The sequence below is a fragment of the Schistocerca nitens genome, chromosome 4 (assembly GCF_023898315.1).
Source record: "Schistocerca nitens isolate TAMUIC-IGC-003100 chromosome 4, iqSchNite1.1, whole genome shotgun sequence".
Classification (NCBI taxonomy): Eukaryota; Metazoa; Arthropoda; class Insecta; order Orthoptera; family Acrididae; genus Schistocerca; species Schistocerca nitens.
This window is the reverse complement of record NC_064617.1, coordinates 922,988,081-923,006,692: the sequence shown is the minus strand read 5'-3', so window position 1 is coordinate 923,006,692 and position 18,612 is coordinate 922,988,081. Positions and strand designations below refer to the sequence as shown.

The window sequence follows — 18,612 nt, the reverse complement described above, 5'->3', positions numbered from 1 at the left end:
CGAGCAATGTACTTTGGATGAAGAGGCACCACATCTTTATTATGTGATAATCTTACATACGTATGAGTTAACTTTATGTCCTCCTCACAGAGAAGACAAAAAGGATCAATACTGACATACTGGAAATATCAGTAGCCATCCTCCACACTAGTATCGCTATCCTAGTCTCTCTCTTTTCAAGTACCCAGCAGGAGAGGTCATGTTAGCAGTTATAAACAACCTGTTAACATACATAAACCTGGGATGTGGGTCACGGGAACAGCTTTACATTTGGCTAACTTATGTTTGGTGGGAGACACTAAGGCATAGGCAGTGTATCACAAAGAGTTTAGGAACATGCAGAGATTTGAAATTCTGAAGGTAGGCTTGCTGCAGCAATATAGAAGCAGAAACAGCTGTAAGTATTGGGAACAGCTGAACAATTTGTCTCGAATACAAAAGAGAAGCCATCAAGAATTTTGCGGACAGGATTAGAAAGCTAAATGTCAAGATTTACAAGTTATTTAATCGGATAGGCAAAAAAATCTACTCACCAAGCGATGGCAGTACACAAATATAAATGACTGTTGTAATTGGCAAGCTTTTGGAGCCAGTGGCTCCTCCTTCAGGCAGAAGGGTTGAAGGAGAAGGAAGAAGGGGAAGACTTTGGGAAATTCATCCAGAACCACAGGTCAGGGGAGACTTGCCGTATGGTAACATCTCCGCATTACTCTTGTGAGTAAAAGAGGTCAGCACTCTAATGTAAACATGTCAACATTTCCATAAAAGAACAAGTATTGAAGAAACTTAGTAATGTTGATTCCTAAGAATATATTAGCGAATTTGGGACTTCATTGTCATTGGCACAACTGATTATTTCAAGTTACGGCATCCATTAAGGACTGGATCATATGAACTATCTCTGGGTAATTTTCTTTTGATGAATTACTGCAAGACACGGATCACTGTGACACGTGATGTAAATGTGAGCTGTGTTCTGTGCCACACTCCGTATTTTGTTTTGGAGATTTATATAAGTGCAACTGATCCATTGATTGTATTTCTTAAAAGTTGTGCTTCAACAACATTATAAATTATCTGACAAACTCTGCCACTGGACTGTTCTTGGATATGATAGCTAAACCGATTTATGCACTACTGGTCATTGTCTCAACAGTGACACCAAGTTTAACAACTGTGTGGAAAAGCAATACACCCCTCCATCCAATGTTAATTCCTTCTCCAGTTTTGGTAAAGGTAGTCTTACAAACTGCAGAATTACTGCTGGCAGCAAGGTGGTGTAAACATATTGTAGTACTGCAGCCTACCATGCATGCGAATATGTATAGTCGAAACTCTGGCGAGCTCATAGTGTGAATGCAGAGGAGTCATGGCTTGGCTCCTGTAGTGCATTTATCATGCAGTGTTGATGCCACAGCTGCGGGACACAATTTAGAGTAAATCTGTCAAAGTAATTAAGATTCTTGCCACAGAAGTTGGGTATTTCATATCGGCGTTGACGGCTTAGTACTGGCGATTTATTTCAGAACGATAATACCAAAATCATGTGACTTGACATAAGAACAACAATACACAGCATCAAACAGTTATGGGACAAGTAACATGCACTGAACAATTATCCATGTAAATATTAAAAGTGTGTGTGTGTGTGTGTGTGTGTGTGTGTGTGTGTGTGTGTGTGTGTCACTTAGCAACAGAAAAGGGGAGAGGGAGATGCCCAATAAGCTGGAGCAAGTCTGCCCTGGTGACACCGAATGACGAAGGAATGTGAACAGTACAAAAGGAAAAGGTCAAGTTAGGAAGAAAAATGTGGAGTGTAACAGTTTGAAGCGGTTGTCAGGGAGATGGGTTGACTACGAATATCATCCCGGATGAGCAGCATGACTCCCCCATGAGATGGAATGCTTTGCTCAGGGGGAAGATCACAGTGGATCGAGGAGAAATGAGAGAGCTCAAAGCAGTCATGAGGACGCAATTTTGGTTCCTAGAGGCAGAGAACAAGTGGATGCTGCAAACGTTCCACTTGAGGAGTCATGACGAGGAAAATGGACAAGGGGAAAAATGAAGGGGTACCACTTTGGCAACTGGCAACTGCCAGCCTTTGAAGACTCGCTGCTACAGATTGTCGCACAGATGACAAAATGGTAGACATCGAAATAGGTGACAGAGGGATAGAAAAACAATTAAAATCACTCAAAAGAGGAAATGCTGCTGGACCTGATGGGATACCAGTTCGATTTTACACAGAGTACGTGAAGGAACTTGCCCCCCTTCTTGCAGCAGTGTACTGTAGGTCTCTAGAAGAGTGCAGCGCTCCAAAGAATTGGAAAAGGGCACAGGTCATCCTCGTTTTCAAGAAAGGACGTCGAACAGATGTGCAGAACTATAGACCTATATCTGTAACGTCAATCAGTTGTAGAATTTTGGAACACGTATTATGTTCGAGTATAATGACTTTTTTGGAGACTAGAAATCTACTCTGTAGGAATCAGCATGGGTTTCGAAAAAGACAGTCGTGCGAAACCCAGCTCGCGCTATTCGTCCACGAGACTCAGAGGGCCATTGACACGGGTTCACAGGTAGATGCTGTGTTTCTGACTTCCGCAAGGTGTTCGATACAGTTCCCCACAGTTGTTTAATGAACAAAGTAAGAGCATATGGACTATCAGACCAATTGTGTGATTGGATTGAACAGTTCCTAGGTAACAGAACACAGCATGTCGTTCTCAATAGAGAGAAGTCTTCCGAAGTAAGAGTGATTTCAGGTGTACCGCAGGGGTGTGTCGTAGGACCATTGCTATTCACAATATACATAAATGACCTTGTGGATAACAACGGAAGTTCACTGAGGCTTTTTGCAGATGATGCTGTAGTATATCGAGAGGTTGTAACAATGGAAAATTGTACTGAAATGCAGGAGGATCGGCAACGAATTGACGCATGGTGCAGGGAATGGCAATTTAATCTCAATGTAGACATAGAAAGAAAGATCCTTTATCATTTAGCTACAGTATAGCAAGTCAGCAACCGGAAGCAGTTAATTCCATAAATTATCTGGGAGTACACATTAGGAGTGATTTAAAATAGAATGATCATATAAAGTTGATCGTTGGTAAATCAGATGCCAGACTGAGATTCATTGGAAGAATCCTACGGAAATGCACTCCGAAAACAAAGGAAGGAGGTTACAGTTCACTTGCTCGCCCATTGCTTGAATACTGCTCACCGGTGTGGGATCCGTACTAGATAGGGTTGATAGAAGAGATAGAGAAGATCCAACGGAGAGCAGCGCGCTTCGTTACAGGATCATTTAGTAATCGCGAAAGCGTTACGGAGATTATAGATAAACTCAAGTGGAAGACTCTGCAAGAGAGACGCTCAGTAGCTCGGTACAGGCTTTTGTTGAAGTTTCGAAAACATACCTTCACTGAGGAGTCAAGCAGTATATTGCTCCCTCACGAAGAGACATGAGGATAAAATCAGAGAGATTAGAGCCCACACAGAGGCATACCGACAATCTTTCTTTCCACAAACAACACGAGCCTGGAATAGAAGGGAGAACCGATAGAGGTACTCAAAGTACCCTCCGCCACACACCGTCAGGTGGCTTGCGGAGTATGGATGTAGATGTAGATGTAGATGTAGAGGCTGGTGGATCCTTCTCCATGAGATCTACAAAGGCGTCGGCATTTTCCTACTGTCGGTCTGTGGAGTCCAGTGCAGAAAAATGGTTGGAGGTGCGCACCAGCAATAGAGAGGTCAGCCAGGCAATGGTATCACGTGGCAACACCGTTGAAGAGGACCTTGAAGTCGGCAAAGGAGAAGACCACTTGCCTTTGTTTTGTTGGAGCACTTCCGGTTGGCTCAAGGGATGTAAGAAGTCTTCACGGGAGTATTCCTTCTGTCGTTTCCAGCTTGCCAGTTGTGTAGCAGGTGACTTTGCCCCGTGAGGCAATAGTTTAATGGGTTGTTGCACAGCTGGGGGAGCTGGGGATGCTACCATAACACTGGGCAATTTTACAACTGCAATGCTGAATCAGAGGTCAAATGACCACCTTGCCACGTCCTTCGTGGAATGAGATGTAGCAAGAGCAGTACTTTAAGTGCCAGATGGTAGGACGTAGGATATCCTAGGATATCCGACTCACCAAGAACTTGCAAGCAACTGGGTCGGGCACTTTTTCCTTCACCCGGACCTCCTGGATGGCCGTTCATCGGGATACAAGGGACAATCTCAGGAAGAGGTGGCCTGGTTGCCATTGCAAATGATACAGCGGGGAGGAGGGGAGGGACAATCGCCCTTGTGAGCATCCCTACCACAGGTTACACATTTGGGCCGGTGTCGACAAGACATTTGATTGTGGTTGTAACAATGTAGCAGTGCATCAGGTTGGAATGCGCGGTCGAACTGTGATAGCTTCATATCCTGCTTTGATCTTGGACGGAAGCACCACTCCATCAAAAATGAGAAAAAGAATGCGTGTGGGCACTAGGGATGCATCCACCTTTTTCATCACCCAATAGACTGCAATGACACCCCGATCGGAGAGGTATGTTTGGATTTCTGCCTCGGTCACACCATCGAGCAGCCTAGTGTGAATAACTCCATGGCAAGAATCCAGGGTTCGATGGGTCTCAACACAAACAGAATAGCCATGGAGGAGCAAAGCTGCAAGCAGTTGCTGTGCTTGAGAATCACAAGTAGTCTCTAAAACCAAAGTGCCATTGCGTAAATGAGAGCAGGATTTCACAGGGCCAGCAATTCTATCATCTTTCTGAGTAACAAACATATTTACTGTAGCAAGAGACTCACTGCCTTCAGCACATGAAACCATGAGGAAATATGGTGCAGCTGGGAGAATCTTTGAATCATTAGCCTCATTCCGTTTACATTTAGTAGACAATGACTGTGAAGAAGATGATTGGCTCACAGCAAGAACATTCCCCACGACTGCCAGCATCTCCAATGCCGCACTCCTTCTGCCCCCCCCCCCCCCCCCCCCCTCAAAGGGGATGCACTGGTTTTAAGCCGTCGGCACACGGACCGTGCATCTGAACGTTGAGTGTGCCGAGTTTCTGATGTCATAGCATGGAATAGCACGTTCGAGAGTCTTCCCGAACATGCAAGGCAATGTCTAGTAGATCACATATTCTGAGAGTGTGTCTGAGCATTGACCAAAGAGATGGCACAACGGCACCTATGTCACATGCACGCCATCTCCCTTCAGAACAGAGTTGTGAGGCACCATATTGGCATTCATTTCAAGCCTATACGTATATGTGCCGTTTCTGAGCACCAGCAAATTGGAGAATCACTCGAAAATCTGTTGTTAACAGTGTGATTTTAAAAAAAGAGGGGGGGGGGGGGAAGAAAGAGAGAGAGAGAGAGAGAGAGAGAGAGAGAGAGGAGGAGAAGAAGAAGAAGAAGAAGAAGAAGAAGAAGAGACAGAGAGAGAGAGAGAGAGAGAGAGACTTAGATATGCAGCATGGAAGGGAAAAGATGCTGCAAAGGCAGGGGCTCCGTGGTAGCCTAGCCCGAACCCGCCAAAGAGCGGCGAGCCTCATGGGGAGAGGAGTGGGGAGGGGGGGGTTCAAGAACTGTGTCGCTCATCTAAATTTTGTTGTTTGAATAGTGGATTTTTAGTGTGTGTGGTCCTGGCTTTTGAACCGAGTGATTGTTCGACAATCCATTCCAACAGACTACGTAGTTGAAATTATAATGAGTAATTACACTCATAATGTAATGTTTTAGTTGTAAATAGGAAGGCCCAAAATTTGAAGCGTTTGAATATCAGAATGTATAGGGATCTTGCCAAATAACAATGGACCTCATTGTGTGTCCACAATCCGCCATGGCTAATTAATGTTACAGGAACAAATCTTTAGCTGGCTGTGAGACAAGCAAGAGAACTGACACCATGGGGAAACCATATACATAGGGTTTAGGCACGCAGTCATAAAAATGTAACCCTCATTCCTGTTTCTGTAACTTTGTGCAGTATTAAAATTGAGAAGGATCAGTTATTTTCAGATGTTGAAACATAGCATCTTGCAGTGTTTTTTCATTAAATCCAAAATACAGCCTTTTATTGCTACAAAAATTACTCCACTTACAGCATTCTTAATAAATAGTAATTACATATTATTTGAAGGTCATCAACTTTAACATAAATGTTCAACACCATACTAAACAAACATATGCATAAAAATAATGTGGGCTAGTGCTAAATCAAAGACACACAGCTGAAAAATTATACAAGTAGAGGCGAACGAAACCTGAAATCAATTTGGAACCTGTATGAAATATTCAAAGGAAACATACACTACATAGCTGAAATTTTACGGACCAAGTACAGGGAATTCACAGAGAAATAGGCATTTATTTTGTTCTTCACTACCACCCCCAGCACTGACACCAATAGTAAACAGAGACATAAATCAACAGCTATTAAGAAGTTTTAGATCAAGCAATTGTGAGGAATTTTAAAGCAATCTTGCACAATGGACGTATCCAGTGACCGGTCGATTGGCACCGTAGAACCTTTTGAGGCCTGTTCAGATGGAGTTTAGTTATTACATACTGGAGCAAAATGTCAGAACTGGAAAATGAAAATTATGTTTATTAATAGTGATATCAGGGATCTCAAAACATTACCCAATTAGATCTCACCTTTGCATTTTTTATTCCAGGCATTGCATCTTCTGGAACACCTTTATCCAACACCTTCCGATGTTGTTTCTGTTTGCAAAACGGCTCCTTGCTTGTGGATACAGCTTTCTCTTCTAGCAATTCCTATTAACAAGAACGGTGTTACTTCTTATGATGACTAATGGATGTGCTGACAAATACAAATGATGCTTGCTTAAAAATCTATGGACAGAAAGGCAGTGGGAATTATGTATAGACAGACAGCTAAAGAGATTGCGTGCACACATACCCCCACAAAGCTGTCGAGCTGTGTATATAAAAATAAAAACAATGGTGAAATATTCAAATAACTTACAAGAATGCATCTGAGTAACATCTTTGACAATAACCACTTTCTTGATAGGTGCACACTCAGCCATTTTCAATATACAAATGCATTGAGAAAATGTTGTGCAGGAAAATTTAAAACCTTGGTATGCAGATCACACGCAGAAATGTACAAAAAAACACACACACACACACACTTTAAACACTACTGCCATCACAAAACTAGAGATGACCAACGTCAGAAGTTACTGATAATGAATATTAATAAACTGCTGTTGCTCTGTTGTTTGACCAGAGATAGAGCAGGATTTCAAGCAGAATTTAAGCAAAATCTCCATCTCTATTTCCAAGGTTACATGTTAATTTGATTTGAGCTTGCTTCCTTATCAATACTATCCCAATAGCTGGAAGAGCATGCCTGAATCTCACTATTCTGATATTCCATAGGATGACTTGTTCCAAGACAAGCATTCTGCAACAATAGATTTGTTCAGCTGTTTTAAATGTGCGATACTTATGCTCAGTACACCATTCCTCCACAGTCATACTAGTTTGACCAATATACAACATATTACAATTGCAATGAATGCAATAGATACACACAGCAAAATCATCATTTAAGTTCCTAAAAAGGCTATAATCTTAGATTTTGGCCAAAAAACACATTTCACATCATTTTTCTGCAGAACATGACCAACCTTGTTGGAAATACTTCCTGTGTAAAACAAAAAGGCCATAGTTTACGGTGTAACATTGTTATTATCACCTCTCACAAGATTCACTGTTGGTCACTGGTGCAAAGTGCGACTGCTCTGTCTTTTGCTGTAGCCATTCTGATGGAAGGTCAGCTTCCAGATGATGTGGGCCTTACAAACCACGGTACAAAGAACCCCTTCATGCTAAAGCAAATGGTGACAACTGTCAGCCTATGGATACAAATTAATGCGTACTGGCTTCACTATCAGCCTGTATATAGTAACCAGTGCGTGTTGGCTTACTATGAACGGCATAGTGAATGACAGATCAGTTGTACCAAGCATCAATTGTGAATTCGGCAAGTGATGTTAATAATGATGTGGCACCAAAGTCTACTGTCCTTTTGCCTGCACAGAATATACTTCCTACAGCATTGGTAGTTTTCTGTGGAAATATGATGTGAAATGTGTTTTTCGACCACCACCTATGATTACAGGGTGTATACGTGGACAAGGAAAAAAAATTCCTGGAATTTTGCCAGTTAAAAAATACACTTTTTCATGTTAAGTGACAGTATACTTTCCTTCAGAATCGGAAAACTTATCAATCCTTTGAATGATCAAGGTTTTGTACACTAGCGTAGAACCTCCCGCCCCTTTAAGAAACAAACCCCAGAAAAAAATGTGTTTTCAAAAGACACTTGATTTGCAGCAACAAGTACGCTGCATATTTTCGTATTACGAACGTATATAATCAAATTCCATCAAACACAGAATGTTTGTTCCCAAAGCATTGAAATTGGAGATCACGATGTGCTTTTGTAAGCCAATCATAGCTCATGTCATGTGACCTCACCAGCTGATGGTAGCAGATATTCATTGCGTTTACATGGGGCACCCAAAACTGGATTTTGTAAAGTGATCTCCCAATACTGCTTGAGGGTGGTCAAGTAAACATTTCAAAATCTATTCTGGAAATCCGCTTCCGGTTGCCAGTTTTCCAACTCCACAATTGATTTTTGCTCCCACGTAAACGCAGTCGGTATTGAAACGTGATTGGAGTGTAAGGTTTTGTCTTGTTTTTCTTCGCACATGTAACATTACTCATATTGCGTAAAATGAAATGTACTCTGAAAGTAACGCTTTTAAAACCACCGATCACAATGTTTTCCCGCGATCTATTAGACCAGAAAGCGGCATTATTGTGCCTGTGCAGCTATGATGATGTAGGTAGTCCATATGTTCGTACGTATATAGCATTAAGAGACCTTACATTACGTAACAAACAAAACAGGACATCAGAGGATACTCCATGAGCATCAGAATTTCGTAAACGATTATTAGACTTAAATAGCACATTCGTATGTCCAGATTCACAAAGACGTACGCTCCAAGCTGATATTAATCTTTTCAGAGTGGTTTCCGGGATGCAAATTTTCTTTGAGTACCAGTACCATATTATCTCATGTTTAGTTCTTTATTATGGCATAATGCCATACGTTCCAAAAGATAACAATGTGCACTTGAAATTCTGCGAACATTTGACACTATAGTGCGCGTCATTTACAACGGTGGCCGAGTTTAGGTTCGTTCTGCGCATCTGACGTCACAAAACACAGTCAGCCAATGAACAGACAACGACGTTGCCAGAGCTCGACTGCAGTGCAGAGCACGGACGAGTGTCTTCAGTTTTAGAAACATTCAGTCATAAATAAAATAACTGAACAAAAGCAATGTCTTGATAGCAGACTTTCTTTTATAGAAAGTTTGGAAAAAGCATTCTTTATACCAATTGCTTCATATTCTATTAATCAATTAAACCAAAAAGCAATAAGCCTCCTAATTCAGGTGATAGCAAGGAAAGGTGTTTGTATCATTCTCACGAAATGCTTTTTCGCAATAAAGAACAGCCGTAATTGTTTATTTCCTATTGTACTTCAACGAAACATGAGTAATTCATAGTCATACCAACAGTGTTTATCGGTATTTTGCATGATATCGTAGAGTCCTCCAGAAGCTCAGATGAACAACGAGCTGCCTTAGCGTAATGGTTAAGGTGTTTGACTGCTAAGCGAAAGGTTCCGAGTTCAAGCCTTGTTCGGTGATTAATATTTTCTTTATTTAAAAACAACATCGAAGTGTCTTACTTCATGAATTTTATTCGTTTGAATATAATGTTTTTGAAATTTCTAGTACTTTGTCTCTTCATTATAACCATAATAAATTTTCGGTTTTTCTAATTTTGTCTTCCAATATTTCTTTGCACAGAAATTAAAAACAATGAAAAGGCACACATACAATATTCATGTTATCTGTTTTGTTTGTATATCTTCTCTTCCGCAGTCGCTGTTTTACTATTCATATTGAGATATATTCTTTTGCGACAGGAAGTTTCAGTATTAAAAGTATTATTTAGAGCAGAATTTGAAATACATTCCTCTCCTGCAGCTGTAATAAGCGTCTTATTTAGACCGGACGTGTTTTTCTCTTTTGAAGCATCTTCAGTGGACAGTATTTTGTCTCCTCAATTGCCAAGTCACCTTTGGTAGTTTTGTGCTGCGGTAACACAATATTCAACGTTTGTGTCGGCTGATCAGTGTTTTAGCAAATAAATGCTGTTTGTGTGTGCCACACACAAAAATTATATTTGACATAGCTCAGAGCACTTCACGGATACACAGTATATTCAAGTCCTGTTTTTCCAAGTCCACAGTTTTGTTTAATGTATTTTGTCTACTTCCTTTTGATTGACTGAAGTGTTTTAAAATAAAGCCAAACACGCCCAGTGTAAATAAAACTTTTATTACAGTCGAGAAAGACGGAATATTTCTCAATATTACATACGACACCTATCTGGTACTTAAATTAAATGAGATATTGTTAAACAGTAAATTTTATTTGAAATTTAGGTATCTTGTCCACATTTCATTCTCAACATTGTAGCAACTAAAATCGACCGTACGGAAAGTATACTCTACGGACTTTTACCTCTGCAAACTTTTCAAAATTTCGTGCAATGGTTTACTACATTTAATGCTGCAAAATAACTGCATTGAACATCAAAACAAAATTAAGTCATTTATGGGGGGGAGGTGTAAAAATCAAATTTTTTGGGCCAAATATTTCTTGTGAAATTGAATGACAAGTGTGTCAAAGCAGACAGAACACCATGCGTCTGTACAGGCGAGCAGCGCAGTGATGACAAAATGCGGGGAGTACGTCTCTGCAGCAGCGAAAGGGATAATGTGGCCGTGGCGGCTTTACTTCATAAACTGCGCGCTCCCCCCTAAACGTAAGTTTGTGAACTATACTATACTATGGCGCTGCTTCTCATGGTGCGTGCGACTGGCAACGCAGCAACTCCCACACCTGAGCAAGCCTGTGCGAGCCGCCAAGATAAAAGAATTGAACTATAGCCAATAGTGTTTCCAATAAACTGACTGCCTCTGAGGAAAAGATTAATTAAAGCCTTTTTTTTATGAAATCAACAAAAATAACTTCAGTGTTCTGCAAGGCAATTAATGCCCAACTGCCAAAAACCTGGAAATAAAATCCAATCAGAAAATTGAAACTAATACCATATTATACCCTTCCATAATTACATGAACATATTTAATTCACTTTATAGCTATGGGCCACAGAAATCAGTTTTGTTTTCATTTGACTTGACAGTTGTCAACCAAGAGAAAACAACAAAATCACTAAATGTAAACACGGTTCACGTGGAGACTACCCCTCACCTCACTACAAATCAGACTGCACTGCATATGTGCGAATCTGGCAACTTGGGCGCGCAAAGAAAATGTTTCCAGGTAGCACCTGGCTGCTTGTTGCTACTGCTGGAACAGCTCGTGTCCAGTTACCTTGGATGCAGCTAACAGCCGCACTTCAAATATCAAGAAGAGGGCGAAGGTACTTCTCATATGCGACTTAACTGCGTACACGCATAAGCATCTCTGAATAATTAATCTAATCTAATCTTCAGAAACGCTTTCCTTGCCATTGCCAGTCTACATTTTATATCCTCTCTACTTCGACCATCATTATTTATTTTGCTCCCCAAATAGCAAAACTCATCTACTACTTTAAGTGTCTCATTTCCTAATCTAATTCCCTCAGCATCACCCAATTTAATTCCACTACATTCCATTATCCTTGTTGTGCTTTTGTTGATGTTCATCTTATATCCTCCTTTCAAGACACTGTACATTCCGTTCAGCTGCTCTTCCAGGTCCTTTTCTGTCTCTGACAGAATTACAATGTCATCAGCAAACTTCAAAGTTTTTATTTCTTCTCCATGGATTTTAATTCCTACTCCAAAGTTTTCTTTTCCTTGCTTTACTGCTAGCTCAATATACAGACTGAATAACATCAGGGATAGGCTACAACCCTGTCTCACTCCCTTCCCAACCGCTGCTTCCCTTTCATGCTCCTCGACTCTTGTAACTGCCATCTGGTTTCTGTACAAATTGTAAATAGCTTTTTGATCCCTGTATTTTACCCCTGCCACCATCAGAATTTGAAAGAAAGGATTCCAGTCAACATTGTCAAAAGCTTTCTCTAAGTCTACAAATGCTAGAAACATAGGTTTGCCTTTGCTTAATCTATCTTCTAAGATAAGTCTTAGGGTCAGTATTGCCTCACGTGTTCCAAACTGATCTTCACTGAGGTCGGCTTCTACCAGTTTTTCCATTTGTCTGTAAAGAATTCATGTTAGTATTTTGCAGCCGTGGCTTATTAAACTGACAGTTCAGTAATTTTCACATCTGTCAGAACCTCCTTCCTTTGGGATTGGAATTATTATATTCCTCTTGAAGTCTGAGGGTATTTCGCCTGTTTCATACATCTTGCTCACCAGATGGTAGAGTTTTGTCAGGACTGGCTCTCCCAACGCCGTCAGTAGTTCCAATGGAATGTTGTCTACTCTGGGGAACTTGTTTAGACTCAGATCTTTCAAGTGCTCTGTCAAACTCTTCACGCAGTATCGCATCTCCCATTTCATCTTCATCTACATTTTCTTCCATTTCCATAATATTGTCCTCAAGTACATCGCCCTTGTATAGACCCTCTATATACTCCTTCCACCTTTCTGCTTTCCCTTCCTTGCTTAGAACGGGGTTTCCATCTGAGCTCTTGAAATTCATACAGTGGTTCTCTTTCCTCCGAGGGTCTCTTTAAATTTCCTGTAGGCAGTATCTATCTTACCCCTAGTGAGATAAGCCTCTACATCCTTACATTTGTCCTCTAACCATCCCTGGTTCAAACAGCTCTGAGCACTATGCGACTTAACTTCTGAGGTCATCAGTCACCTAGAACTTAAAACTAATTAAACCTAACTAACCTAAGGACATCACACACATCCATGCGTGAGGCAGGATTCGAACCTGCGACCATAGCGGTTCTGACGTTTGTATTCCTTTTTGCCTGCTTCATTTACTGCATTTTTATATTTTCTCCTTTCATCAACTAAATTCAATATTTCTTCTGTTACCCAAGGATTTCTACTAGCCCTCTTCTTTTTACCTACTTTATCCTCTGCTGCCTTCACTACTTCATCCCTCAAAGCTACCCATTCTTCTTCTACTGTATTTCTTTCCCCCCATTTCTGTCCATTTTTCCCTTATGCTCTCCCTGAAATTCTGTACAACCTTTGGTTTAGTCAGTTTATCCCAGTCCCATCTCCTTAAATTCCCACCTTTTTGCAGTTTCTTCAGTTTTAATCTATAGTTCATAACCAATAGATTGTGGTCAGAGTCCACATCTGCCCCTGGAAATGTCTTACAATTTAAAACCTCTTTCCTAAATCTCCGTCTTACCATTATATAATCTATCTAATACCTTCTAGTATCTCCAGGCTTCATCCATGTATACAACCTTCTTTCACACATCTAAGGCTTCCATTTAGACCCGTGTTGACCAGTCTGTGTGGCAGTTGAAAATAGCAAAACAAAAGCCAAAGTCTTAAATTTTGCATTCAAGAAATTGTTTGTACAGGAGAAACCTACGAATATAACATCCTCTCGAAGAGACTCCCATATTGACATAAATTTGTTGTAGAATCTTAGAACATATTCTGAGCTAAAACATAATGAGGTATCTTGGACAGAATGACCTCAATGCCAACCAACATGGATTCGAAAAGCATCGATCGTATGAAACCCAACTCACACTTTTCTCAAGACGTACTCAAAGCTTTGGATTCAGGCAATCAGGTAGAAGCAGTATTTCCTGATTTCCAAAAAGCATCTGACTCAGTACCACACCTACGCTTATTGTTAAAAGCACGATCACATCAGGTATCAAGTGAAATTTGTGACTGGATTGGGGACTTTTTGGTAGGGAGGATGCAACACGTTATCTCGGATGGAGAGTCACTGTCAGATGTTCAAGTAACTTCAGTTGTGTCCCAGGGAAGCGTGTTGGGACCCTTGCTGTTCATCTTGCACAGACACTATGTGATCGAAAGTATCTGGACACCTGGCTAAAAATGACTTACACGTTTGTGGCACCCTCCTTCGGCAATACTGGAATTCTAAATGGTGTTGGCCCACCCTTAGCCTTTATGACAGCTTCCACTCGTGCAGGCATACATTCAATCAGGTGCTGGAAAGTTTCTTGGGGAATGGCAGCCCAATTGTCATGGAGAGCTGCACTGAGGAGAGGTATTGGTGATAGTCAGTGAGGCCTGGCACAAAGTCGGCGTTCCAAAACATCCCAAAGGTGACTCTGTGCAGGCCAGTCCATTACAGGGATGTTATTGTTGTGTAAACACTCCGCCACAGGCCGTGCATTAAGAACATCGTGTTGAAAGATGCAATCGCCATCCCTGAATTGCTCTTCTACAATGGGAAGCAAGGAGATGCTTAAAACATCAATGTAGGCCTGTGCTGTGATACTGCCACGCACAACAACAAGGGGTGCAAGCCCCCTCCAGGAAAACACAAGCACACCATAACACCACCGCTTCCGAATTTTACTGTGGGCACTACACATGCTGGCAGATGATGTTCACCGGGCATTCGCCATACCTACACCCTGCCATCGGATCACTGTGTACCGTGATTCGTCACTCCACGCAATGTTTTTCCACTGTTCCATCGTCCAATGTTTATGCTCCTCACAACAAGCAGGGCGTCATTTGGCATTTCCGGCATGATTTGTGGCTTATGAGCAGCCGCTCAACCATGAAATCCAAGTTTTCTCACCTCCCACCTAACTGTCATAGTAACTGTAGTGGATCCTGATGCAGTCTGGAATTTCTGTGTGATGGTCTGGATACGTGTCTGCCTATTACCCATTACAATGCTCTTCAACTGTCAGCGGTGTCTGTAAGTCAACAGACGAGGTCAAGCTGTACACTTTTGTGCTGTACGTGTCCCTTCATGTTTCCATTTCACTATCACTAGGATTGTGGAAATCTCAAATACAGATGTATGACAGAAGTGACACCCAATCACCTGATCACGTTCGAAGTCCATGGGTTCCACAGAGTGCCCCATTCTGCTCTCTCATGCTGTCTAATGACTACTGAGGTTGCTGTTATGGTGTACCTGGCAGTAGGTGGTAGCACAAAGCATCTAATATGAAAAATCTATGTTTTTGCTGATGTCCGAATACTTTTGATCGCATAGTGTATATTAATGACCTTGCAGACTTTTTGCAGATGATGCAATCTTGATAAGATTTCAGTGTGGTGCAGAGATTGGCAGCTTGCTCTAAATGTTAAGAAACGTAAAATTTTGCACTTCACAAAATGAAAAAAAAATTAATATCCTGTGAGTATAATATCAAAGAGTCACTGTTGGAATCTGCCAATTCATAGAAATACCCGGTATAAAACTTTGCAGGGATATGAAATAGAATGATCACATATGCTCAGTTGTGCGTAAAACAGGTGGTAGACTTTGGTTGATTGGTAGAATACTGGGGAAGTGCAATCAGTCTACAAAGGAGATTGCTTACAAATCACTTGTGTGATCCAACAGTGTGGGACCCGTAATAAGCAGACTAACTGGGGATATCGAACGAATACAGAGAAAGGTTGCACAAATGGTCACAGGTTTGTTTGATCCATGGGAGAGTGTCACACAGATAACGAAGGAACTGAACTGGAAGACTCTTTAAGACTAACATAACTATTCCAAGAAAGTCTATTAACAAAGTTTCAACATAAACTTTTAAATGATGACTCTAGGAATATGCTACAACCCGCATGTATTGTACAGTACCTTCCTTCTAAAGCAACCATAGTACAACCATTCAGACCTGTCAGCCTGTACTACACTCCTGGAAATGGAAAAAATAACACATTGACACCGGTGTGTCAGACCCACCATACTTGCTCCGGACACTGCGAGAGGGCTGTACAAGCAATGATCACACGCACGGCACAGCGGACACACCAGGAACCGCGGTGTTGGCCGTCGAATGGCGCTAGCTGCGCAGCATTTGTGCACCGCCGCCGTCAGTGTCAGCCAGTTTGCCGTGGCATACGGAGCTCCATCGCAGTCTTTAACACTGGTAGCATGCCGCGACAGTGTGGACGTGAACCGTATGTGCAGTTGACGGACTTTGAGCGAGGGCGTATAGTGGGCATGCGGGAGGCCGGGTGGACGTACCGCCGAATTGCTCAACACGTGGGGCGTGGTTTTGGATGAGTCCCTCTTCAGAACAATAGTCTACACATTCATACATGTATAGGAGTTCATTGTTCTGGCTGATTAAATTGTGCCAGCACGGCAGCTCAACTGGAACGGGGGTTGTACCAGGTAGAGTGGGTGGGGTAAGAAAGGATGTGGGGAAGGGCGGGGGAGAAGGAAGCAGCAGATGCACAGTATGGCAACACTGCATTGAAGAACTCGTTCTGGTTGCAGGCAAGAGGAATTGTGCAAAAGACACTAATGATATAGAGAAGCTCACTGGGAGAATGAAATACTACAGAGGTAGAAAGATACTGTGGGAAATAGGGTGTGATTGTGGTATGACAGAAGTTAGGGTTATGGATCAGAAGAGGTGGTTAGTGCAGGTCAGGGGCTAGCATAATTTGAAGCCAGCACAATTGTGTGCTCCACACTACTCCCATGCCTGCAACCAGAATGAGCTCACTGGTGCCACATTTCTACCCTGTGCACCTGCTGCCTCTCCCTCTCACACCCGACACAAACCCCTATCAAACCTGTGCCAATAAAATGTAGCCATACAGGTGTATGAATGAGCTGTTCAATAAATAATGTCTCATTTTTTTTTTTACAGTAATTAATACACATTCAGCCTACTCCAGTCCTGTAACCCGGACGGTGTACACGATCAAAGGCAGAGCCACGTGTGAAAGCACCCACGTGATTTACCAACTGACCTGCCTACACTATGATGCATTCTATGTGGGAATGACTCCTTACCCTCTCCCTTAAAACCCACATCCTTTCGTCTTTCCCTCTCCTTCCCTCTTTCCTGATGAGGCAACAGTTTGCACACACTGTCCGCCTGTGTCCATTCATGCGAATGGACCACTTAAGGATTCTCCATGTGGAACACACTGTGAAGACAATGAGAACGTAATTCATGGTAGTGAACATAGGACAAGAGCTTTTACCAACAGGATGTTTGTGATCTTACGCAATGCTGACATAAGGCCATACAATGTCCTGGAGACTATGCAGAAAAATAGTACATGTAAAATAATTATCAACTGATAGTGTAACCAGATTCTGAATTTCAAGAATAAACACGTTCTGCGAAAAAAGTGTGGGCATTATTTATTGAACAATCCTTTTCTTTTCGTACCATACAAAGTCCGCTGTGAGAGGGATGAGGGGCACGGTAAGAGGAAAATGCCACATGCAACACAAGTAGTGAAGTGCTTGCAGCAAACATCAGTTGTCTTATTGTTAGCATGGTGAGCAGACCAATGTTAATAGTTGATTCTGTTGTGTCAGCATCAGTCAACAAACCTACAAGCAGCTGCGAATTCTCTTGTTCTATGAATAAATGACAGAAAGTACCTATGGACTCTCAAAATCACACTGACCTTAGAACCATCTCTCGTTCCTAGTGAACACTGGGGGGGGGGGGGGGGGTGTAGGGTACAAAGGGGGAGGGGGCGTGAGTTGTACTTTTACTAGAACAAGATAATATTGTGCCAGCCACATTAATCTGGATGTAAACAAGTTCCCTGAATTCCTTTCTCCATTATTTGTTTTTTTCTTACAAACTTACACAAATAAGCTACAATGCAACAGTGACGACAAACACAATACCTGCTTGCTGGGGGTAGACACTGCCAGCACATCATCCAATTTTGATCCTACAACCATTACTTTAGCACCTTTAACAACACCAAGTTCCCTCAGTGTCCTTTCATCTTTTGCAAGTCCTTTTATCATAACTTTCTGCATGGCCTGTGGAACACCTGCAAAATAAACCATAATCCTCTTATTTCTGTTCCAGTCAGATTATGTAGATATTAACTATACAAGAAATGCATAACAGAAATTATGTGAGATGCCAAGACATACATACTTTCTCAACTGTAAATATACAAATGCTCATTTATGATAGTTTTACTACAGTGTACACTTGGTTTTTTTATGTCTACCTTTATCTTCACATGAAATATAACCATCATGAAAGTTCAACATACCAAAGTAAAAGACGATAAAAATTTTGAAGGGGCTTAACTAAATGGTGGTGGTGTTGGTGGTTGTTGTTGTCGTCGTCATCGTCGTGCTCTTCAGTCCAGAGACTGGTTTGATGCAGCTGTCCATGCTAATCTATCCTGTGCAAGCTTCTACACCTCATAGTAACTATTGCATCCTACATCCTTCTGAATTTGCTTAGTGTAATCATCTCTTGGTCTCCCTCTACGATTTTTACCCTCCGCACTGCCCTCCAATACAATTGGTGATCCCTCCTCAAAATATGTCTTACCAACCGATTCCTTCT

The 18,612-nt window shown here is 41.7% G+C and overlaps 1 protein-coding gene across 1 annotated transcript in view; it reads right to left on the bottom strand.

Moving 5' to 3' along the window:
- The window catches only part of LOC126253548 (ubiquitin domain-containing protein UBFD1-like), a 59,977-nt gene that overhangs the window by 13,825 nt on the left and 27,540 nt on the right, over positions 1-18,612 (bottom strand). Inside the window, exons 3-4 of the mRNA XM_049954954.1 lie at positions 17,928-18,079; positions 6,671-6,793 (exon numbers count right to left, since the gene is read on the bottom strand). Of these exons, the coding sequence (XP_049810911.1) occupies positions 6,671-6,793; positions 17,928-18,079 (275 nt within the window). The remainder of the gene's footprint in view (positions 1-6,670; positions 6,794-17,927; positions 18,080-18,612) is intronic.